The 24,313-nt window shown below is 41.3% G+C and overlaps 1 protein-coding gene across 4 annotated transcripts in view; it reads left to right on the forward strand.

Annotated features, from left to right (window-relative positions):
• The window catches only part of DNAJC6 (DnaJ heat shock protein family (Hsp40) member C6), a 162,857-nt gene that overhangs the window by 84,226 nt on the left and 54,318 nt on the right, over positions 1-24,313 (forward strand). For all 4 annotated transcript variants that reach the window (XM_067726445.1, XM_067726444.1, XM_067726447.1 and 1 more), the window contains 3 exons: positions 21,652-21,802; positions 22,768-22,817; positions 22,927-23,075. In XM_067726445.1, coding sequence (XP_067582546.1) covers positions 21,652-21,802; positions 22,768-22,817; positions 22,927-23,075 — 350 coding nt within the window. The remainder of the gene's footprint in view (positions 1-21,651; positions 21,803-22,767; positions 22,818-22,926; positions 23,076-24,313) is intronic.

A 24,313-nucleotide genomic window follows, 5' to 3' on the forward strand; every position in this document is an offset into this window, starting at 1 on the left:
CAACAATTATCTACCCGTGACCAATCTCATTTCTTCTATATCTGTACCTGCCCCCTGGATTATTGTGACGTAAATCTCAGCCATAATAATCAACTCATCCAATGTGTCTCTAAATAGAAGGGCTTCTTTTAAAAACATTATCACAATACCTCATTTTATCTAGAATATTAATAGTAATTCCTTAATATCATCAAATATCCAGTCTGTTCAAAATTTCCCAGGTTTTAAAGTGAGAGTCTTATTTTTTCCTTTCTACAATTTGTTTGAACAAGGATCCAAATAATGTTCATGCATTGAGGTCGGTTGACATGTCTCATAATTCTCTTTATTTTCCAAAATTTTCTTTCCTTTTTTTTTTTTTTTGTCCCCCTGCATATCTTTGTTGATATAAATCAGGTAATTTGCCTTGTAGGTTTTCCCCAAAGTCTGGATTTTTCTGACCGCATCCCTGTAGTGGCACTTAATCTATTCCTCTGTCCCCTGTGTTCCCTGGTAGTTAGCTCTAGAGGCTTGATAAGATTTAGATTCAGATTAGATTTTTGCAAAACTGTCTCATTGATTGTGTTTTGTATTTCCATTGGGAGTACATAACGCATGGTTGTTTCTGTTTTTGTGATCACTGCCTAGTTCCATTATTTTATCAGGAGTCGCAAATGCTGAATTTTATCATTCTCTCTTTGTTAGCTGGAAATTCTTCCATGAAGAAAAAAACTCCCTTATCAAATATTTAGTTACCCTGAAGTACAGTTCATATAACAAAGGCAGGAAAAGGCTTGATTCTTTCCTTTCATCTATTAGTTTTCAAAAATAAAAGATTGGTTCCCCAGCCTTCTCTCCAAAGGTGTCTAATGAAGTTTCTCTCTCTCTTTTCCTCATTATCTTATTATTATGAACTCATGTTTACAAATATATATTTATGTTTCAATCCATTGCAGTTATTATTCTTACTGATGTTCAAATGGACCCATCTTTGGCTAGTGGGAGCCTTTTAATTTGGCATCTGAGTCCTTTTCACACACTGCAATAGTCATTTCCTTTTTCCTTGGTTTCTGGTATCACAAACCAGGCTCATCTTGTACATTTTCTGCCCCAATCTTAGAATCGGCCATTTTTCAAAGGGCCCTAGTTGTTTTTAGAGGGCAGTGTTGTTTCAAGACCATAATCTTGGTGTGACGGGTGCCTTCTGCTACTGGGTTGGTCTCTGTGTCCGGCCCTTTTCAGTGGGCAGAGCTAGAAACAATTTTTTAAAAATAAAATATATCACGGATTCATAATGATAATTTCAACTCAGATTCAGGAGCATGGGGTTTTCACTTAATTTCACTGATTTTTTTATATCAATGCCTCTTACATCTGTATCTCCTTTTCTCCCATGCCCAAAACCCTGGTTCTCAACTACACCAATATAATTTCTTATTTGCTTTATGCCATAGTAAGTAATCACAGAATAATAATACCAACACTACCACCAAAACAGTATAAGGTTGTAAAATGGTTGGGTTTTTAAAACTTTGGGGAGTGGGGAAGGGTTTGGATAGATTTCACTTTAAGACAATTAATTTGTGTTTTAAGGTCACTTGAGATAATTTCTCACTATATGTTTATATCTTCAGTTTGGTGCTTAGTTGGGTTAATTTGCTTCATTTTGCTTTCACTTTTTATGGGTTACTTTTATGTTTCTAATTATGTAGAATACTTACGTAGTTCCAAATTCAAATCTATAAAACAAGTTGTATTCAAAGAATTTCAGCTTCTATCCCTGTCCCCTATACCCTGTTTCCTGCCTCATAGGTAGTTTTGGGTTTATCTTTTCACTTTGTAAATATAAGTGTGTGAGTGGTGTGTGTATAAAAATATATCCCCACCCCCCATGTCTCCTCCATTTTCTCTTAAAAGAAAGAGAAGTGGAAGCTCTACACACGTTTTGGATACTGGACAAAATTTGAAGGCAGGACAGACAGTGCTTTTCTGAGAGATTGAATGTGAGATATGAGAACAGGGTCATGGTCAGTACCCTGGGGTATGGCCTCATCAGCTGGGAATGGAATCATCTGTCCAAGTGGGCCTGGCTAGCCTCACTCATCCTCGCAGACTCTGTTCAGCTGTCCTTGCCCTCAGGTGCTCTCCGCTGGGTTCAGGTGATACCCAGTGCAGAACATTGTCCCTTCCTCATGGTATATAGTTTTTTGTGTGTGTTTTGCCTGAGCAGCTTGAGGGTAGGGACAGGGTTTCTTCTGTTTTCCCACCACCTGCCACAGAGCCTTTTACACGGTAGGAGCTTAGTAAATACATGAATAAAAGACTAGGCCGGGACCACACTAGGTTCTTTTACAGGCATTTATCTCTGACCTTCAGAATAACCCCATAAGGTAGATACTGTTATCCCATTTTACAGATGAAGAAACTGAGCTTCAGAAGGGTTTAGTTGGCTTTATCTAAAGAAACAGTAAATTGCTGAGCTAGAGTTTGGACCCAGGTCTCTCCAATGCCAAAAGAACACAGTCCCAACTGTTGTCTAGGTAATTTCATTCAACAAATGGTTGTGGGAGACTGTCCACATTTTGCCTTTATTAACTGTGTGACCTCGGCAAGTAAGATAGCCTCTCTGTATCTGTTTCCACACCTACAAAATATAAGATAGCAGTAATACATACCTCATAGAGTTGTAAAGCATTTAGAACAATGCCTGTACAGAGTAGGCTCTCAAGTATGAGCCTATTTTAGTTACTGTTTGTCATTTTTAGTAGCGGAATACTAGAGTACTCTTACTACCACTGTGTCCACAGCTCTGTGCTCTGCACTGTGTATGCAGTCTTGTCTAACCCACCCAGCTTGCCTTCTAGGAGCTTACAGTTATAAAGGCAAGATGCAGATGTTTAAAGGTTACAAAAAAGGGCAGCCAGGGAGAGATCAGTCCCTTTGGGATTAATGCCAAGTACAGAGAAAGAGGACAGAAGGAGCTTGCAGCTGGCCAGCCTATTACATAACAGCCCTCACCAGGTCTTCCTGGACAGAAATAGAAAACAGAAGCCATGGTGGAGATTGGGATGCTTTTTATTTGACCAATGCCACCCTTTAGTAGCAGTTAAAACTTCAGCTCCATGTCCAATTTGGTGGGGCTCCTACCAGTGCCTTGCCCTGTAGCACAAATCACAATTTAATAAGCACGTTTTAGAGAGTCTGTGAACCATGGAGTCTCCAGTGTTATGGGACCTTAGGGAGCAGCTAATTCTACCTCCTCATTTTACAGAGGAAGAGGCTTTGCCCAGAGGGGGAAAGCCGTCTGCTTCAGGGTACACTGGTATTTGGAACTGAACTCCTTTGGTTACTCTCATGAGTCGGATAATACAGATTCCCAAATGCCTGGACTCATGCCTGGGAGGGAGTGGACTTAAGTGTGTAGGTATGTGGGGAGAAGAGACGTTGGCTCTACTCATGTGCTGCCCCCCACCATCCTGGGCGAGTCCAGGCTTCTACCCTTGTGAGAAGCACAGTGACAGTGGCTGCTGAGGGAAGAATTGGGTGTCTTGGACGTAGGCATTTCTTATGTCTCATTTATATTGGGCAAGGTCATCTTGGGGCTCTTTCAGAGGTACAGCCACCCATGCACTTTGGCAATTGCACTGAGACCTCTGCTCTTCTCTCTAATGGGGAAATGAAGAATAGGATGGTGGGAGGGCATGGGATTTAGGGCCAGGCAAACCTGCTTTGTGTCTCACCCTGCTGTTCGTTAGATACGTGACCTCTGCTGCCGCCGCTAGGATGCTTGTACACATGACCGGTGAACAGGAGGATCAAAATCTGAGCAGCTGCTGACCCTAAAGAGCGCCTGTGCCCGTCGGGTGGGTGCGACTGGGCAGCAAGAAGAAACAAGTTTAGGAAATAGCATCTTTTATTTATTTATTTTTTTACTGAAATATATTTGACATATAACATTATATAAATGTAAGGTGTACAACATGTTGATTAGATACGTTTATATGTTGTAATATGATTACCGTTATAGCATTACTTAGCACCTCTATCACGTCACATAATTATCATTTCTTTTTTGTGGTTGAAATAACGAAGATGTAGTCTCTTAGCGGGTTTGATGATTATAATACAATAATGTTGTCTGTGTTCACTATACTGTGCATTAGATCACTAGGACTTATTTACTGCTCATTGCAAGTTCGTACCTTTAAACCTCAGTCCTCTCCCCCCACCCTCCAGACCCTGGTAATCACCATTTCACTCTCTGTTTTTACAAGTTTGGCTTTTTCAGATTCCACATATAAAGAGCCTCTGAAGGCGCTGCCCCCATCCTGGTGCATGACCACATAGTCTGCACAAGGGACCATGAGTGGAGCTGGGCCTCGGCTTTCCTCTCCTGTCTGCTAAAGTCTCAGCATGTAGTCTTCATTCATTTGTGCCTTCCCAGCAAGTGATGTTTAGAGGTTTCCCCTTCTTAGGACCTGGTCTTAAAAATATCCTTACATCATATACAGAGCAGACATCACAGGACCTGGCTTCTCTACTCTGGCAGTGCTTGCTGGTTTGATTGTTTCCCTTTATGTTTTAAGCTTTTAACTAATATGTAAAATGTCATGAGAAGATCACAGCCTTTGGAGGGAGACAGGTCTGGGGAAGAGCCCTGGCTGTGTGACTGTATCTGTGTCTTGGGTCCTCAGTTTGCTCATCTGTAAATGGGGGATGATAGAGCTTACTTGGCAACGTAATTGTGAGGATCAAATGAGACAATGGATGTAAAGCCGGGAGGCCCAGTTCCCAGCAATCAGAAGGTGAGTAATGAACGATAACCACTGCCAGTATTACCAGGCAGCACTTCAAAGCAATTGCAGTTGGTTTAAGAGTGAAGTTGTGCTCTTGGTTTCTTGACAGATTTAATTCCATTTGATTCAGCGTCCTATTTTGGACTGTTTATACCTTGGTAGGCAACCTGCTGGGTACTTGGTACAGACATAAATTAAGCACTGTCTCTGTTCTCACTAAGCTTTTCTTGCACATTAATTTGTCTATTTGAAGCTTCCAACAAAAGCATTCCCACACCCCTCCCAATAATTCTAAATAACTCTGTTCTGTTGAAGGTTAGTTTGGCCCTCAAGCCTTTTGGGATTTGAGGACGACTCACCTTCCTAATTTTGCGTCCCACCCTCTCTAACACACTGTCTACATCCTCCCAGTTCCTTGAGGAAACAGCATGATATCCTGGTTCCAGTGTGTTCTATAATCAATGCCTTAGACACGTTGCACACCATCCTTCCTTCTCTATAGTGAAGAGTGTGCTACCCATCTCAGTGTTGGGTGAGGATTCATGCCTGTAAATCTTGGTTCTGAGAGCGGGTAGCCTCACACGGACTAGACTGAAGGAAAGAAGAGACACACTGGAATCTGCATCTGTCAAATGGCAAGGAGAGGCAGGAGCTGCCTTGAACGCAGGGCGGCCCTGGGTGTACAGTGATTTGTCTGTGCCGTTTGTGGTGCCATTTCTGCAGCTTGCAGAAGAGCCACACAGCTCTTTCCTGTTCCCCTCCTCCCCTCCAAGCTCCTTATAATAGCAGATGATGGCAAATATGGGATGATGAAAATGGCTGCTTATCGAGCACTTGTGTATGTGTGTGTGTAAATACATATATATATTTTAAGTTAACAGTAATCTCAATACTGAGCCTCTAAGAGGTTACATGGCACCCTTGAGCATTTAGAGGACAGGAAGGTGGCTGAAATGGTAGCAGTGGCCCCTCCAAAGCATGACTGATGGTTGGGGAGCTAGTATGCCAGGGAAACAATTATCTGTCTCCTCAGCAACACCCAATGTTTGGCTTTGTTGTCATTGGTGCGTTCCAGTTATCTTCATGTGGGTGAAGAAACAGGTCTCAGAAAATTTAATCCAGCTGGCTGTTCTATGCCCAGAATTCGGTTAAGTCCATGATTTCCAATTAATGGGCCTTCATGCCAAGATTGAGGTCATATCATGAATCTTGCTTTTATTTTAGGATTTCCACTGTCATGATTTACAGTGCAGCCCAGCCAGTCTTGTCAGGAGTATTGGAGCATAATTAAGCCAGAAAGACAGCCAGACCAGCAAGTTAACATGGAGCCAGGGAGGGACCCCCTTCCTTTGCTTGGTAAGCCTGCCTCAGGCAGCATGGGGCTGCATGTGAGGACTTTTATCTGAGGACCATTTCCTGCGTGTCTGATCTCTGTGCACTTCAAATCCCCATACGATAAAAAAAAACTCCAGACAGGGAAAGGATTTCAGAGTCCTAGTTGGTGATCCATTGTGAACAATGTTCTGGTTAATTCAGTGCCACCACATACACCTCCACGTCAAGTTACCATTTACTAAGTGGTAAATGTAACAGTGAGCTTTTTACAGACGGTGGATTTAATCTTTGTCATGTTTCTGTGAGGAAGGTATCATAGGCTTTCTCTTTGCATGAGGTTATACAGATAGTAAGTGGCCTTTCCACTGAATGGATGGAAGAATTCGGCAGTTCCTAGATGCAGACCATTCCCAAGTGCCTGTTTCCTTCCCTTTCTTGTGGTTGTTCTGCTCAGGATGATCTCCTCCACTTTCACATAGGAGAATAAGAATATAGGCGTGTATAGGAAAACACTCTTTATGATTGCCTTCCAGGTGACAGATGTTTATCTGTCATTATCGTGTTTAAACCCTACCACATACATGGAAGGAAGATACTATCTGCCCCCATTTTACAGTTGAGGAAACTGAGGCTTAGAGTAATTAGCCCGCCCATTGATATGCAGGTAGTAAGGAAGGAAGGTCAGTTTCATTAATCCAGGTCTGCTTATTTGCAAAGCATAGGTCCTTTCATGCTGGTACCAAATGCTTCTTCTCTTTTCTCTGGTTTTCCAGCAGTGCTTATTGTTGAGTTGAGACTCTTTGAGACAAGTAACACGTGGAGGGGCATTTTTTGAGCAGAGGGGGTCCGAAGAGAGGCTAGAAACCAACCTACTACCCAGCAAGTGAAGGTGTGCCCTTGAGCTTTAGCTCACATCTGCTGTGTGCCTAGGCCAGACCCAGGTGTCGCCATCATTGCCTTTGCTTAAATTTGCTCAGTGTTTGGTTTTTCCATGTGAGAGGGTACTGGTGAGGCCCTTATGAGAATGTCTCCCAGACAAGTCCATGCTGGAAGCTTCGTCCTGAGACCAGTGAAATGAGGAGTTGAAGGTTCTTTTTGCACTTTGGTAGCAGGTTTTCCTCTGATTGCTTTCTGTGGGGTTTTGTTTTGTTTTGTTGTTGTTTTTTGTCTCAGGATTCACTTTCAGAGTATTTCCATATTCCCTGTTTAGTTAGCATTTAGATGTATCCTCACTCTGAGTTCACTGATCCTCACTGAGCAATTTTTTTTTTTTTTTTGGCGGTACGCGGGCCTCTCACTGTTGTGGCCTCTCCCGTTGCGGAGCACAGGCTCCGGACGCGCAGGCTCAGTGGCCATGGCTCACGGGCGCAGCCGCTCCGCGGCATGTGGGATCTTCCCGGACCGGGGCACGAACCCGCGTCCCGTGCATCGGCAGGCGGACTCTCAACCACTGCGCCACCAGGGAAGCCCCTCACTGAGCATTTTTATGCTCGGCAAGACTTACTCCAGAGATGGCGCATCAGAGATTCCTACTAATACATTTATCTGATGATTAGATGCTGAAGGTACTGCCTTGAAATTTGCTTCAGGTGTCCTCGGATGGAATTCTGGCTTTTGAAATGTGCCCTGAAGTGTGTGTGTGCCATCCCTGGGGAATTCCACTTGTCTGAGGCAGCATTAATCTGCTCTGTGAAGGGCTTCTGAGAAATCTCATGATCACCGTTTTTTGTCATTTGTTATGTCAGTGTGAGGACCAAATCCCACAAGCATTTATACAGAGAGCAGGCAAGAGTTCTTACTCTTTTGCTTGACCTTCAGACCTTCTGGGATCCGAGGACTACTCAACTTCCCAGGCTCACTTCCCCCCTTTCTCTAACACACCCTCTACATCCTCCCAGTTCCCTGAAGAAACAGCATGATATCCTGGTTGCAGTGTGCACTACAGTTGGTCTCTTAGACAGATTATTTACCATCTCCTCTCCTCCCTCTACATTTAGTGGAGTCTGTAAAACCCATCTCTCAGTTTTCTTAGCTTGGTCCCCAGAACAGTTATAACTGGTGCTCTGCTATGGTTCTTTTCCTTCTTATGTATGTCCTTGACTTGTTGGTCTCTTGGTCTGTGCTTTCTCTCCTCCCTCAGCCTGATACGTCCTTCAGCCTATTTCTACCCAAACTGTAATTCAAATACCACCTCTTCCATAAAGCCTTCCTCTTTCCTACTTCCAGCAACCTGCATCCCTCTCCTCAAGCTGGAAATATGCTCCTCTGAACTCCTGTTCACTTTATATGCACGTATATATATAATAATGCTTGGCAAGTCTGAGCAAGAGAAAAGCAGTTAACAGTTATGGTGCAGCTCTATGAGAGATTTGGAGAAAAAATATTCATGACTTGGAAGACTGCTTTTCACTGTTAAGTGGGAGAAATGGCAGGTCCAAGCTATATATAGTATGATCTTATTTTTGTGTACCTGTGCATAGAACACATAATATATATGCGTGCATGTCCACAAAAACACAGAACTAAAAATGCGAGGATGTACATTTCTCCAAAATGTTAACAGGGTCACCCTTGTTTGTTTCTTGTTTTATTTTCTTCTCTGTTTTAATTCCATTTTCTTTGGTTTTAGTGGACCTCAGGTGCAGAAGTGACTTAATCATACTGCTTTGCAGTCTTTACGTTGCACAGGCCCCTCTCTGGTTTTATCCTAGATTTTCTTTTTTCCTCCTTTCATCCCCCATCCTTTCCTCTTTTCTATTTGCTTTCTTCCTAATGTTCTTGATGGGTATCCTTAGATGTGCTCAGATTTTCCATATTAAATATGAATGACCTCTGCAGTATATATATTATTCTATAATAAAATACATATTATATAATGTTACATAATAAAATATGATATAAAAATATATATAATATATACATTATATATATACTGTATTTTAATCTGAACGAAAACCTTTGTTTTTTTTTTTTTGCGGTACGTGGGCCTCTCACTGTTGTGGCCTCTCCCGCTGCGGAGCACAGGCTCCAGACGCGCAGGCTTAGCGGCCACGGCTCACGGGCCCAGCCGCTCCACGGCACGTGGGATCCCCCCGGACTGGGGTACGAACCCGTGTCCCCCGCATCAGCAGGCAGACTCTCAACCAACTGTGCCACCAGGGAAGCCCCGAAAACCTTTTTTACAGTAGAAACTGGAATGCATATTTGTTTAGTACTTCCTTTCCCTCTCTCAACTTCGCAGTCACACACACACACACACACACACACACACACAGACAAATGAAGATATCTTGACCAGTTGTACCCTCAGATCTAAAATTCTAGAATTCTTTATTATATCTGTTGGTTGATGCCTGTCTTGAGCTCTGTGATACATGACTATACATAGCGTTTTCTCTGAATTGTCTCAAGTAATTGAGCCAGGTTCCTAGTTCTTAGCACAACACAGAGCTGTGGGAGAGAATGGCTGTGGCAATGGGAACAGCCTTATGGGAGCATGGATGGTAATTCGTGCTGAATCTTGCATTTGTCTTATCTTCTGCCGCTCTGGACTCTGTTGGAGAGTATGGCAAGAGGGACTCAGGCTTTGGAGTTAATGCTTTGTGTGTGTGTGTGTATGTGTACACCCATACATATATATGTGAATACTTATTGAAGGTTTACATTTTAAATATGTGTAGTTTATTATATGTCAATTTTATATATGTCAGTAGAGCTGTTTTGTAGAAAAGTTAATCACATTAATGCTTTGTGGAGAATAATTTGGTCTTCGTAGTGTGTTCGTGTGAGGCATGGGAATATGTTACTAATATCCCGTTGAGTTTTGAAGTGTTATGAGTCTGGGTTGCTTCCTCTCAAGATTCAAGCAGAACTTCCACCTCTGTGGTTGAAGGTACCCGACTGTGACTGACAAAATGCAAAAAGCACGGGTCTTGGCGTCACATAGGCATTTGTATATCCTAGCTAAGAAGCCTTGTGTGAATGAATCTGCCTCTTTGAGGCCCACTTGCCTTATCTGAAAAATGAGAGCAAAAATATCTGTCAGTTTTACTGTGTGGGGTATTGTATGTTCCTAGCATGATGCTTAGCATGTAGCAAGGCTTCTCTGGCGTATGTGCAGCATATGTGTGTGTGTATATAGTGTACATACATCTACTCTGAGCTTGTAAACAACAAACAATATCCGTCCATGACAGTTGCTGCTCCTTTGGAGAGCAATGGTGGGATCCTTCTCTCAGAAGTCTGCTTACAGTGACAGCTCTAGAATTTCCATCTAGGCGTTGCTAAGAGAGGACAATCTTGTTGGAAGGAGGGAGGGTGAGAGACTCCTCTTAGAACTTCATCTGCATAACAAACAGTGCTTTCCTAAGATTCTCGTGTATCTGGGAGTTGTTTGGGAGGACCATTAGAATTCTCAGTCACCCTTTGAAGCCTCTGTTGCCTCCCCTCTCCCCATTAAATAGAACCAAAATGGTGAAAAGAAGATTTTTGCTTGATTTTTTTCTTGGTAGTATTCTCTCAGCAGGCCTTCAGTTCTTTGCTATCTCTGTCCTCTGATGGACAGGGTCAAATAACACTGAGGGCGTTTTCTCTGTTCCAGGCAACAAGACTAGTCATTAGAGGGAAATGTCATGGTCCATTTATGCAATTTAAGCCCTGACCTTTTGGTTAAAGAAAAGAGGAAAAAAATGTGATGGTCCCTCACTTCCTGGAGTTGAGAGGCCGTGTGGTAGGCAGAAACTTTTCTGTTTCTTCAGAATTCCACTGAGTTCTGATCTCATTAGATTTGATCATTATTATTTCATAAGGGGGAACCTCTTTATTTGGCCCAACTGTTGGAGAGTAAAGATCTCCTAGACAGATCTGTTTCCCCGGCACATCATGAGTACTTAAGATATTTGTTGAATCAAAGTAAGCAATATCTGTGTATTGTTTTATATGAGAATTTACTGTGTAGAATTTGGATGGACAACTGTAGCCTGACTTCAGTGATCCATGAAGGAACAAAATGTGTTCCATCCATGTAGCTGGAGTTGCCCTAGCACTACCGGCCTGTTCGCGACCACTGAGCCTTGCCTTTATTCTACCAAAGTCAATTTTGGTCTCAGTTTGCTCTTCACTTTGACTCTATTTCTCATTCTTTCTACTCTTATCATTCTTTTTAAATACCTTGGATTTCGGAAAAGAGGAGCTAGAGATGGTTACTTAATTAGCTCCTCTTATCTGTCTGAGTATAAAAACTGTAGGCAGCAAATATAACCAGCTCTTGTTGAGTTTCATGAACTCTCCATCTCTTAGGCAAGCATGCTCAGTGGGTGCTGAATGATACAGTGCTACAATCAGAAATTCAGAGAAATATGAGGAGACAGTGGAAACATCTGGTTATATTTGCTGCCTACAGTTAGGCCCAGACCAAGTCTCTCCCAAGGTTGATCTGTTTGGTCTTCCTTTCTGCCTCTGCCGTCTTCTCTCTGATTCTTATATTCTGCAGCAGCCCAGTTTCACGTACATTTATTGAGCATTTACTATGTGCCAGGTACTGTGCTAAGGTATGGCACAATACCTTTTAGGAAGGTATGAGGTAGCATGAAACATTGTTCCTGTTACTGAAGACTCAAGAGTTGCTGGGATTAAGGTGGGCGGGTCAGACCCATTCACAAATAATTCTGTGTCAGTCAGACAGCTCCACCACATCCTAGGATGGAGGTGCAAAGTGAGGTGAGAGAATGAGGACAGGAGAGACAAAGTTCTTGTGAAAGACTTCAGGATGTGGAGGTGAGTAAGAGCAGAGGCTTTGGATCCAGCCAAACGTAGATTCACTCTCGTTCTGCCATGACTGTCACTAGACTTTACCAAAGCTTCCGTTTTCTCAGTGGGACACCCAAGGGCCACTGTGCTTATTCGTGTGAGGGTCTAATTTAGTAGCGTGTGGAGACTACTTAGCAGAGTGCCTAGTCTAGAGTATGTGCTTAACAGATGACCTTTTTACAATGATGATACAGTCTCAAAGAATTTTAGAACTGGAAGGGACTTAGGGAATCATCTAAGTTCATTCCCCTGTTTCTATCTTCTTTGAGACCCTGAGTCTGTGATTCTGTTATGGCCACATTGCCCAGGAAGGAGGTGGGGTTACTCCTCCCATCAAAGTCCTAAAAGTGGGTAAAGAAATACTGTACGTACTGATTTGATGGTATCAAGAGTGATAATAAAATATTTAAAAACTGCCCTGATAATACAATTTAATGTATAAATATATATAAAATATAAAGTGTAGTCCCTTTTATTCTCTAAACAAGCAAATACACACATGCACATATAATTGTTTACTATGTGGTAATATTTATAGCACACATCATCATGCTAATGTCCCTCTTTTTTTGTTGAGTTGGGACATTCTCTAGAGTATCCTTGTCGCTAGCTAAATGATCCCCATTTCCAAGTGATGGTTTGATGTAGGGAATGGCATCCGATCCTTCCAGCAACATCCCTGTTAAGTTGACTCTCTCAGAGGCCCCGGCACCTTATTCCAGCTCAAGAAGGACTGAGTGTGTTACTGACCTGTCATGGCTGTGATACATTTTGAGGGTCCTTCATGGTTTGGACCCTCGAAGCCAGAACCATTGGCACCACCTGCTTTGTGGCCTGTACCTGCCAGTGGTGCTGAGTTCCTTTGGAGCTGCTGGTGGACGCAGCACACACCCAGGCCTCTGCCCCCAGGGTCTGTTGAGTGGCTGCCAGACTGGTCCATGTCTTGGGCCACTGCTATGCAATGTCATCAAGTGACTTGTAGTTTTTGTAGCTCATATTATGTGCCCAATAGTACAGAGCTATTTCAGAAACCAGTATCCGTGAATCTGTGTGAACCTGAATATTAGTTGTGCAAAGAGCACATAATCGTTCCCCATATTAGGTACCAGATCACTTCAAGATGGGAAGAGGAAACCCCAAAGCTATAAAGAGGTTCACCTCTGTTAAACACTCGTGATTCTGAACTATCAGAAGTGAAGAATTTACCTGTGCTGTAACGGAAGCTCCAGAAAGAGATTCTGTCCTTGTCGCACACGTCCCTATTGTCTGTCTTCATCAACTCTGAAACTGAACAGCATGGCCTTTTTTTTTTGCTGAGGCTGCCTAACTCTGCTGGAGACAGCATTTTCATGGCTTTATTCTTTTCATTCCCCAGAGCCACCTTGTAGCTATAATTTATTAAGTGTGCACAACACACCAGGCACTGTGCTAAGAGTTTATAGAACTTTGACTTATATAATCCTCACTGCAATCCTATGTGAGATTCTATTGAAGCTTCCAATTTACAGATAAGGATATCAAGACCTTGATCAGTTACTTAACATTGCTACGCTATATATCCAGCTGGCAGCAGAAGTTGAATCTGTACCCCATATTTTGACTTAAACCCCATAATTTGACTGTGGAGGCTTTGTCCCACGCCTAACCTCTTGTTTGGCATAGGGAGTGTCAATTCTTTCACTTAAATTTTTTTTTCTGTGAAATTGTTATCTTTAATATAATACAACGACTCATTTACATGAGAGCTGAATTTCTAAGAATTAAAATAAAAATTCCTGACTGTTTTAGAAAATCTTACTACTTAAAAGTCACGTTGACATACATGATCTCGTTTGATCCTTTTAACACCTTTTGACATGTAGAAAAGTTGTTTTTTCTTGTTCCAATTTATAAAGGGAGAAGCAGCCTTAAAGGAGTTAAATATCATGCTTAGGTTCACACAGATTTTAAGTGAAAAAATGAAGTCTCCAGTCTAAGACCTGTCTCCCCAAAGTCCATCCTGTTTTCTCTAAGCTTCCCTGAACTGGGATGAATTGGGAATGAGGTGTAAGCTGTCTTTGATTTTAGAAGCCAAGGTAGTGGGCTTTTCCATGATATATCTAGTTGTTATCCCCATGTTATGCATTTCTTGAATTGTGGGAAGCCAAGAGCTGGAAAATCTGCTAGAAACAAGGATGATGAAGCCTTCAGTGGTGATGACACTGGTTCTTTGTCCCCTGCCAAGTGTTGTGGAGAAGAAATAGTATTTTCCTAATATAGGGGCGAATGGTACATCTCTGCAAGGTCCCTTTAGTTTTGGGAATTTCTATCCTGCAATTGCCAACTTGGTAGAATCCAGGAATGGACGTTTGTAGCTTTATGACACTTAAATAACTGCAGAGGAAAATGCCTTGCTGGTGAAAAAGAACAAGAATATGAAGAGATCATGATGCCAAAATTCAGATTATCAGTTATCCCCGATACAGGCTGATCCTGAACACTATGGAATAATAACTCATAATTACTAGAACTGAATGACAGAGACTTCCCAGGAATGGGAAAGCTGATGCTCTATGGACATGTTTTTGTGGAGACCCAGAGGACCCACTGAGGTGGGCTGATGTCCCAAGAACTTTAATTGTTGCCAAGAGTCCTTTGCCCCCTTTTCCCTGTTCTTAATGTACTGGATTATTTTACCAGAGCTGAGGCAGTTGCTACCACGATGAAGCAGGGTCTCAGGTCTTAGAAAAAGTCAAGTACTGAAAAGATGTTCCTGGCAAGTTCCCAGCCTGCTTGGAGTTCAAGATCCACATAGAGCTACTCAAGGTCTTATGGGCAACATTTGCCTACACCTCATAGGCTGGGCTGAGAAACCGTTGTGACTGTGAACTAGGATGACTTATGTACAGAGAAGGGAGGTCTCTACATCTATTGAGGAAGGACAACTTGAATTTTAATGGCATATCACTTGGCTGTTGTCTTTATTTTACATAACATATTTTAAATGATAAACCTCGTGAATGTAAATTACGGAAAGTTTAGAAATTACAATCCAACAACAAAAAATCACTTATCATTCTCCCACTTAGATATTATTGCTGTAATTATTTTGAAAATGTACCAGCTAAGAGCCTGGACTCTGGAGCAGCCAGCCTGCCTGGGTACAGATCCTGGCTTAGTAACTGTGGGACCTGGGGCAAGTCACTGATGTGTCTCTGCTTCAGTTTCCGCATGTGGAAAATGGAGAGAGCAATGGTATCTCCTTCACAGGGTGGCTGTGAAGATTGAATACTACCTATAAAGAATTTAGATTGGTACCTGATACATGGTAGGCATTCAGTAAGTTTGAATTGCTGTTATTTTTATTTTATGTTTATTAAATCATCTGAATTCTTTCTCTAAACTCAAATATTTTTCTTTTGCAAAAATTAGATTGTACTGTGCATGTTAGTATGCTCTTTATCTTTCATTTAGCCTTTTGTTGTGAGCATCTGTGTTCTTCTACAAAGTGATTTTAATAGCTAATTTAATAGCTAATAGCTAATTACATTGTTAGAGGTAATCAATTATACATCCTTTATTGTCTCTTGCCATTGTAAGCAGTACCTCAATGAACATCTTTTTGGATAAATATTTACATACCTTCTTTTCTTTTGATGACAGTACTTTATGGGGGAGCATCCTTTCTTAGAGGTTGCCAAGTGAAATTATATGCAGCCTAGGGTGCCATGAGCATATATATTGTATAAGCAGTGGGAACATATGTGGGGAATGACCACGGTGCATTATGGACTTTCCAAGGCAAGGCTTTTGTCAGCATCTTCCTTCTTCTTTCACAATGCTTCTCACGGTGTTTTGTCCACAGCTAACAAATCAATAAGATGTTTATGAAAAGTAGCCACGTGTACTTTTCTTATATTTCTAGTTACATTAAGGCAGTTAAGACCATCCTTAACATTTTGCTGGTCTTCTTTAAAATACATATTTTTTATTCCAAACAACAGTCGAATCATTTCAAATATTTTTTGGACTGAAACTTCATGTAAGTAAATGAGCAAACAGCTAACTAACAGTCCAGTGGGAAACAGATTCTCTCCCAGGAGATACAAATTTTATGTGACTCTGTGAGTGAGAACAGGTCAGGTCATATCCATGGTGAGTTCCCATGACTTGGGAGAGAGAGGATGCTGTTTCTAGTTTCCTAAACATTAGGAATTCCAAGAAAAACTTGTTTATTCCATCCTTAGAAATGACACAGGGGGCAGAGTGCAGTTCTCTGGTGCTTATCTTTGGGGGGCTTAGATTTTAAAATGACAAGACGTCACAGAACAAGCTTCTACCTGGAGCCTTAGCGTCACAGACCTGGACGCTTTCTCCTTGGGTGGCATTCTCAGGCTGTCTCAACTCTGACCTCCCCACTCCCACCTTCTTAGACCTTCAAATCCCCAAAGACCCTTTATAAGTACAGGGTATGTTCTTAGCGCTAGGTGCCATTTTAGCCAAAGCATTTAGAAAAGTGTCAGAGGTGACAAGATTTGGATTCCTAAGAATGCGAAATCTTTCAACCATCTAGTGCAAGGATTAGAAAACTTCTCTAAAGGGCCAGATAGTAAGTACTTTAGACTTTGTGGACCATAAGGTCTCTGTCACAACTATTCAACTCAGCCATTGTAACGTGAAAGAAGCCATAGACCATATGTAAATGAATGAGTGTAGCTGTATTCTAGTAAAACTTTACTTATAGACGTTGAAATTTGACCTTCATATAGTTTTCACTTTGTTAAACGTTATTCTTCTTTTGACTTTTTTCAATCATTTAAAAACGTGAAAGCCATTCTTATTTCATAGACTATATAAAAATAGGCAGCAGGCTGGATTTGGCCCATGGGCTGTAGTTTGTCGACCCCTGATCTACTAGTCATTATTTTTCTTCTGCATATCACTCTCTGACTGCACCGTTTCCCTCTTTGTTGTGTCATTTTTTGAAGTCTTTCTGCCCTTCCTCTCAGCAGGCTGAGGCTCCAGTATCCTTTTGAGAATCTGTGCTTCTGACATTCATGTAGCTCATTAAGGAGAGTCAGAACACCCACCTAAAAGAACCGTTAGGGCAAAATCAGATAGCGTCCCTCTTCTCTTTTTTGTGTCCTGGCTAGTTTGACATATAAGTTGGGTATATGGAGGTTGCAGACTTTGTAACCCTGGCAAATGGCTCTGGTTTCTGCAAGGTTCTAAGGCTCTAATGAATAGAGCATGCAGCCTGAGTGATGGTGAGAGTCTGATGTTTAGATAATCAAGGATATTTATATCTTTAAATAGGTTGGTGCCTTGGAGTGCTGTTCCAGCATGAAATGGAGAGTCAGAGAGAGGTCTGGATAATCAGTTTGGGGTCATCTCTTAGAACAGTAATGTATCAGAAGGGCGTTCAGGCTCGGGATGGAAATGAGGAGTTATAAGCATATGTTGCTCTATCATTGCTGTATTTAAAATGAAAACACGATACAGATTTTTATATGTGGATATGTTTAAAGGGAAATCATATGCCCTATGTCATAGGGAAACAGAACACAAGAGAACCTTCTCAAATCTGTGGCTGTAGCCCTGGTCTGTGGAGCTGCTCTTCAGACGAGCTCCTGGCAATTATTTAGGGCTGCGAAGCAGTGTGGGCGACAGAGGCTTGGCTGCCTGCGTGATGAGATCGGTTTGGTGGGTCTGACAGATGCAGTGATTTATGGGAGTGCTCGTTGGGAGGACACCTGCTGCTGAGAGCAGCCAGATGAACGGCATACATGTGGGAGGTGGAGGAGAGCAAGGGATAGGAGAGGGGTGGTTGTGTGTAAGGCAGGCAAGGATTGTCCTGATTACGGCTGTGAGAATTGTGGGCTAATATGGAGCTGTGGAATAGCGTGACATGGAGATGCAGTGTAGGCTTGGGAATTGTACAGACCTGAGTTTGAACCCCTGGCTCTACCGCTTGTTAGCTGAGATCTTAGGTGAGTTGCTTCCCTTCTTTGAGCCTCCATTTCTTCACCTATAAAATGGGGATAATAAACACCCTCCTTATTTCCCAGAATGTGAAATTGTACTAACATAGAAGTCCAAGTGGGGCTCCTGGTGCGTGGGAGAGCTCAGTAAGTGGTAGACATTATCAGTGTTTGTCCGTGTGTCTATTCATTTGTTTATTCACCTGCATTGATTGTTCTTTGTAATTTCTAATAGAGCCTTGTTTTCAAATAGATGCCCAATGGTGACTTAGGCATCAAAACCTCTTGTGATCAGGGTGTAAGTACATAACAGTTAACATGTATTTATAGGTATACGTATGAACATCTAAACGGCTCATAGAAGTTTAGTAGATACGTGAAGTATGATTTAAAGAACAGCTGCCTGGCCAGTAAGCACAATAAAAAATACTTCACCTTACTAATAATTGGGGGAAACCACAAAGAAGACCAAGAGGAGATATTGTCTCATTCACCAGATTGGTAAAAATGTTAAAGTCTGACAATACTAAGTGTTAAGGAGAATGTAGAGTGACGGAGCTCATATGTACTACTAGTGGGAGTTTAAGCTGATACAGCTACTTTGGAAAATGATGTGTTAATATCTAGAAATTTGAAGATGTGTGTATCCCATCTCCAAGCAGATTTCCACTCCTAGGCGTAACCTAGAGAGATCTCTCACATGTAATCAAGCCAATGTGTTCATCACCACATTGTTTGTTATAGAAAATAATCTTAGTATCCATCTATGGGCTAATGGATGCATACTTTAAGTGAGCTAAAGGTATATGTGGTATCAGCATAGAAGAATTTTAAATAATGATGCGTGAAAAAAATAAAGTTGCAAACAGAAAGCCAGTTATATATAGTTTGAAAGTGTGAAAAACAATATTAATGTATTGCCTATGGATACCTACATATGAAATAAAAGTTTAAAGAAATTATTTGGAATGATAACTATTAAATTCAAGATACGAGAAGAAAGATATGGTTGTAAAGTTTGCGTAGGGCCCAGATCCCAACTCTGCCCTTGACTTACCAGCTGTATACCCTTAGACAAGTTGCTTAACCTCTGTGCCTCAGTTTTTTGATGTATAAAATGGGAAAATAATATTATCTACCTCATAGGTATGCTGTGAGGGTGAAATGAATGAGCGTAGGTAAAATGTTTAGAATAATACCTAGCAAATAGTAAGTGCTATATAAGCGTTAGCAATTCAGGTTCTAATTACATGAGTATTTTTTATTATTCTCCGTTTATTTTTTTAAATGTTAAACATTGCAGTTTTTAAAAATGTATAATAAATGTTTCAGTATTCTAAAAGATAAAGACTATATGTAACGTAACTACAGTATAATTAGTACACCTAAAATTAACAATAAATCCTTAACATCAAATACTCAGTTAATTGTTCCAATTCCAATTGCCCATAAATGTCATTAACTTTTTATAATTTCTTTGGATTAAGTTCCATGCATTATACTTTATTGATTTATCTTTTAAGACATTTTAATCTACAAATTCCTCCTCCAACTTTCCTTTTTCTGCAATTAATTTTTTAGCTTTATTGAGGCATAACTGGTATACAAAAATCACACACATTTAATATATACATCTTGATGCATTTAGACATATGCATATACTCATCATACTATCACCACAACGTCCAAAAAGTTTCTTGTGTTCCTTTGTGTGGCTTGCTTTTTCGTTTTTTTTTTTTTCTGGTTTTGTTTTGTAAGAACACTTAATGTGAGATCCATCTTCATTAGTTTGTTTGTTTTAAAATTTTCTCTCCAGACTTTCCACAAGCACATTTAACCATTGTCCACATGCATGCATCTACCTGTCACTTAAAATAACTGATCTGGTTGGAACATAGATATGCACCCCCCTTGTCCTGAGGAAAGCACGGAAGGAAGCTTATTCAGCAACAGAGTCAAAGTTACAGAGGTTTGCTCTTGTAAGCTAAATAAGTTCCTGTGTTCTGCTGTACCTGAGATCCAGGGATCTATCCTCCTAACATATTTTGAAGTATAGAACAAATACTGCAATTTTCTAAAAAGAAGAGATGTCATTCTTGCCCTTTGTCATCAAAGAGTTGATAAGTGAACAAAGATTAAAAAATATCATCAACGTAGGAATTTCAGGGTGTGGCATAATAATAGTATAGCTGCAATCTGTTAACCCCTAAATGTGGTAGGTACTATGCTTAAGGTACACTCATTTTATGTTTCCCTATGAAGTAGGCACTATTTTTAATCCCTGTTGTACAGTCAGGAATCTTTCTTCCTGCCAGAACCCAGGTAAGAGTGACTCACGCTCTTGACTGCTGGTCTGTACAGCCTACCTGCCTGTTGTTTACATTAGCTTCCTCTACACAGATTCCTACTTCCTTCCTGTATCAATCTTTGTAAGCTAAGTTATGTTAATGAACAGTCCTAAAATGGGAATGGGGTAGCTTCTAATAATAAAGGGTTATTCCTCATTCATGGTACATATTCATCAAGGGTCTGCTGAGAGCTCTGCCATAAGCTCGTTACTCTGGGAGCCAGGAGTCCTGGACAGAGTAGCCACAATCTCAGACTTTGTGGGTTGCTATGGAGAGAGAGAGAGAGAGAGAGAGAATATATGGGAATGAGAACTATGGATAATAGTTCTCATGGATAATGAGAACTATGGATAATCTCACCCTAACAGTTAAATGCTCCAGACTGAGAGAGACACACAACATTTCCACTCACATTATAAACGAGAGTGCTGGTTTTCAAACAGGACTAATTTTGCCAACGTCTAGGGACATTTTGGCTGTCATAGCTGGAGAAGGGGGGGGATGCTACCTAGTCACCAGAGGTCAGAGATGCTGCTAAACGCCCTACAATGCACAGGACAATCCACCCCTCCCCCTGCCAGCCACCACAACACACATATAGCAAAGAAGTATTCGGCCCCAAGGTCAATAGTGCCAAGGTTGAGAGGCTCTGGACTAGAGCCAGTCACAAAGAGCCAGAAAGTACAATTTTATGAAACTGTCAGGGAGGAGAACCTGACATACTTGACAAATAACACCAGTGACCACTGTGCGTACTCAAGCTTAAAAGCTGTTATAAGGGCCCTTCAGAAAATACTTTCCCAGGATGGAAGTGAACTATTACTTTGCGAGATAGCCATAGAAGGAGTCTTCTAACACAATTAACTCCATCGAAGGCCAGAGGAGGCCCCTGGACTCACTTCTCAGCTGACTGCTGCTCTTCCTCAGCACTGCCTGAAAGGAGTATAATGCAGGCCACATATATAATTTAAAATTTTCTAGTCTCCATGTGAAATTAATTTAATAGTATAATCTATTTAATTCCATATATCCAAAATATTATCATTTTAAATGTAATCATTATAAAAAAAAGTATGAGATATTTTACATCTTTTGCACTTTGACACTTCGATACTCACAGCACCGTCTCAATTCAGACTAACCACATTGCCAGCGCTCAGTTGGCACATGTGGTTACAGTATTGGATATGCAGCTCTGGAGGTTTCTGTTCTAGAACTTGGTGAGGGGCTTTCCTTGGTCTCGTCTGGGGTCCAGCAGACTGCTGTCTGTAACCCAGAGTCAGTAAGTTCTGGAAGCATGACATAACTTGCAGGAATATCTGTCCCAGACTCCCGAAGACGGTCTGCGTATGTTTCAGGAACAAAGATGGATTGGTTTCCTGTGTCGTCTGTGCTATTACCTCTTTTTCTGATTTTCACTGGCAGGTGCCTCGTCTCCAGACATGGAGCCCAGCTATGGGGGAGGTCTCTTTGACATGGTGAAAGGAGGTGCAGGGAGACTCTTCAGTAACCTAAAGGACAACTTGAAAGACACCCTCAAAGACACGTCTTCCAGAGTTATACAATCTGTTACCAGGTATGTGTGTCCTTCCCCATTAAGTTAATGGACTCTGTGCCCCCCAAGGATCTGATTACCTGCCAACTGCTTGTCTGGCTCAAAGACTATCAATTTTGTGATGCAACTGCATGGGATCTGATTGACTAGGAATGCCATTGAAGCCGCAAAGTTGAGTCCTTCAGAAGCTACAGGCATAGGCTGGGAGGACTCGGCCCCTTGGTACGTTAGAGGATAGTGGTTGCCATCCCTGGCTTTCGAAACCAGCATCCTGAATTCTAATGCAGTATCTCCCCTTGTTAACCTAAGGCAAATTAATTAACCTCTGTGAGCTTTGCTTTGATACCCTGGTAAGATTTATGTCTTTAGGTGGTTTGAGAATTAAATGAGACAGTAATGCACATGCAATCCAAATAAGCAATACTTATGGATTGTAATCAAAACAGAATTTTGTTTTCGTATCTTAATAGCCCTTTAAAACTTATTTACTGGGAGGAGTTTCTACCCTTCTACTGTGTGAAACTTTTACAAGCAGGCCATATGAATTCTTTTCTTATTCTTAGGAATTAGAAAGTTGTAGGGTCACTTTAAGTTAAAATATGTGGTTTTAAATCAGAAATTCAAATGTGAAGTCCAACATATTAATCAACATTTTAATTTTTTTCAACAGTAATTGTATCCTTTACTTTCAGTCCCCAACTAGCGCCTGGTAGGCAAAAAAAAAAGGGTCCTTTGTTCTTTCTCCATCACTTCCTCCCCTACCCCCTAGCTGCATGCCCTGTTGGGAGTGCTAGGTGTGTGCTCCTGAGGGTGTGGGCTGTCTTCTGTCAACAGTGCTTACTTGTTAGGGGGAAGGCCTGAAGGGAAGTCAGAATATAGCTACTGGATGGAAATGTCCCAGGTCATGATGTGCGAGTGATTGAGAGAGAGAAATCGTGGGACATTTGGATCATTTAAATGAGTGCCCTTTCCTGTCTTGCTTTTAGCTACACGAAGGGAGATTTAGACTTCACTTATGTTACCTCCAGAATTATTGGTAAGTTTCTCATGTTTATTAACTGCCCAATAGCTCAGCTTTCAATGGCTGCCCATCGCGACAGCGGACCTGTTTAACCAATTTTTTTTCTGTGTGACCCTTCCTCCAGTGATGTCCTTTCCTCTGGACAGTGTTGACATAGGATTCAGAAATCAGGTTGATGACATTCGAAGCTTTTTGGATTCCAGACATCTTGACCACTACACGGTGTACAATCTGTCGCCCAAGTCTTATCGAACTGCCAAGTTTCATAGCAGGGTAAGGAATTTTAGCTCTGATCACAAGGTTGAAGATATAAGAGGATATTTTCCCCCTTAAGAGCTATCCTCAAAGCCTTTGCCTTTAGGCACATGGAGCTGAAAAACTATGTACTCTGGACACTTCTCTATCCACAAAATTTTTATTAGGCTGTTATGAGATATTCTGAGGCTTTTCCTCGGGTGAGGATATTTGTAGGAAAGTTTCTCTGTCAATAAGATACCATCTAATTGAGGGCCTCAAATCAGCTGTGGCTGGTTGCTCAGTTGTTAGGGCACATTGCTGTGCGGTTCAGTGGAGATCGGCTGCTACATAGGGCAGTTGGAGACCCTTATGCTGGAGCACTAATGATGCCTTTCACCCTTCCTTATTGCTGCTTTGGCATCACGATGAGGCAGTGTGGCTAAACCAGTAGAGACACACCAGTATTAATGGAAATAGCTTTCTGACATTTGGTAAAGGTATGTGTTTCATAAGTGAGGTGTAGCACATAAACAGTCCACACTGTAGGTTTGGTGATACTATTGCTAATATTTAGAGCAGTGAGAGCAGCAGCAACATTTTTAGAGCATTTACAGTGTTCCAGGAACTTTACATGCAATATCTCATTAATTCTCTCAGCGGTCCTCTGAAGTAGATGGAGAAACTGAGGCACAGAGAGGTAAGGTAACTTGCCCAAGACTACAGGCATGTGTCTTAGCCATTACTCAGGGCTGACAGTATTACCTGGAAACCTGGATTATCCTCTCAAGGAGCTTTTAGAACTAGGCAGAGAAAGTTCTAGTTTCAGTCTAGTTAAGGAGCTGTGAGAGCTGGCTTTGGTTTGAATCTGATGTTAAGCCTGATATTTCTGGCCACTGAATTCTTGATTTACTCACTCAAATCAGGCTTTTTCTCTCTCAGGAACATTTTCAAAAATCTTGCCTTAGCCTTTAGATACGATTGGTTCTTCAGCTACATCTGGATTTATTAATAAATAGAAAGGGGTTTTACACATTGGACCCTTTAAAGTGAAACTTGATTTCAACTATGCAAAATGATAGCTGGTTGTGTGTACTGTGTATTGAGGATCTCAGCTTTGATGCCAGAACACATTTTGCTCCAAATTTTAGTTGCCATTAATAATCTCTGGACGTCAGTTTCCTGATGAGTAAAAACTAGAAGAGAGTCTGTATGCTGTCTTAGACCACTTTCTGCCCTAATATTCAGTAAGATAAGGGAGAATTTTGTGAAGGATT

This window comes from Pseudorca crassidens, chromosome 2 (genome assembly GCF_039906515.1).
Source record: "Pseudorca crassidens isolate mPseCra1 chromosome 2, mPseCra1.hap1, whole genome shotgun sequence".
Taxonomy (NCBI): Eukaryota; Metazoa; Chordata; class Mammalia; order Artiodactyla; family Delphinidae; genus Pseudorca; species Pseudorca crassidens.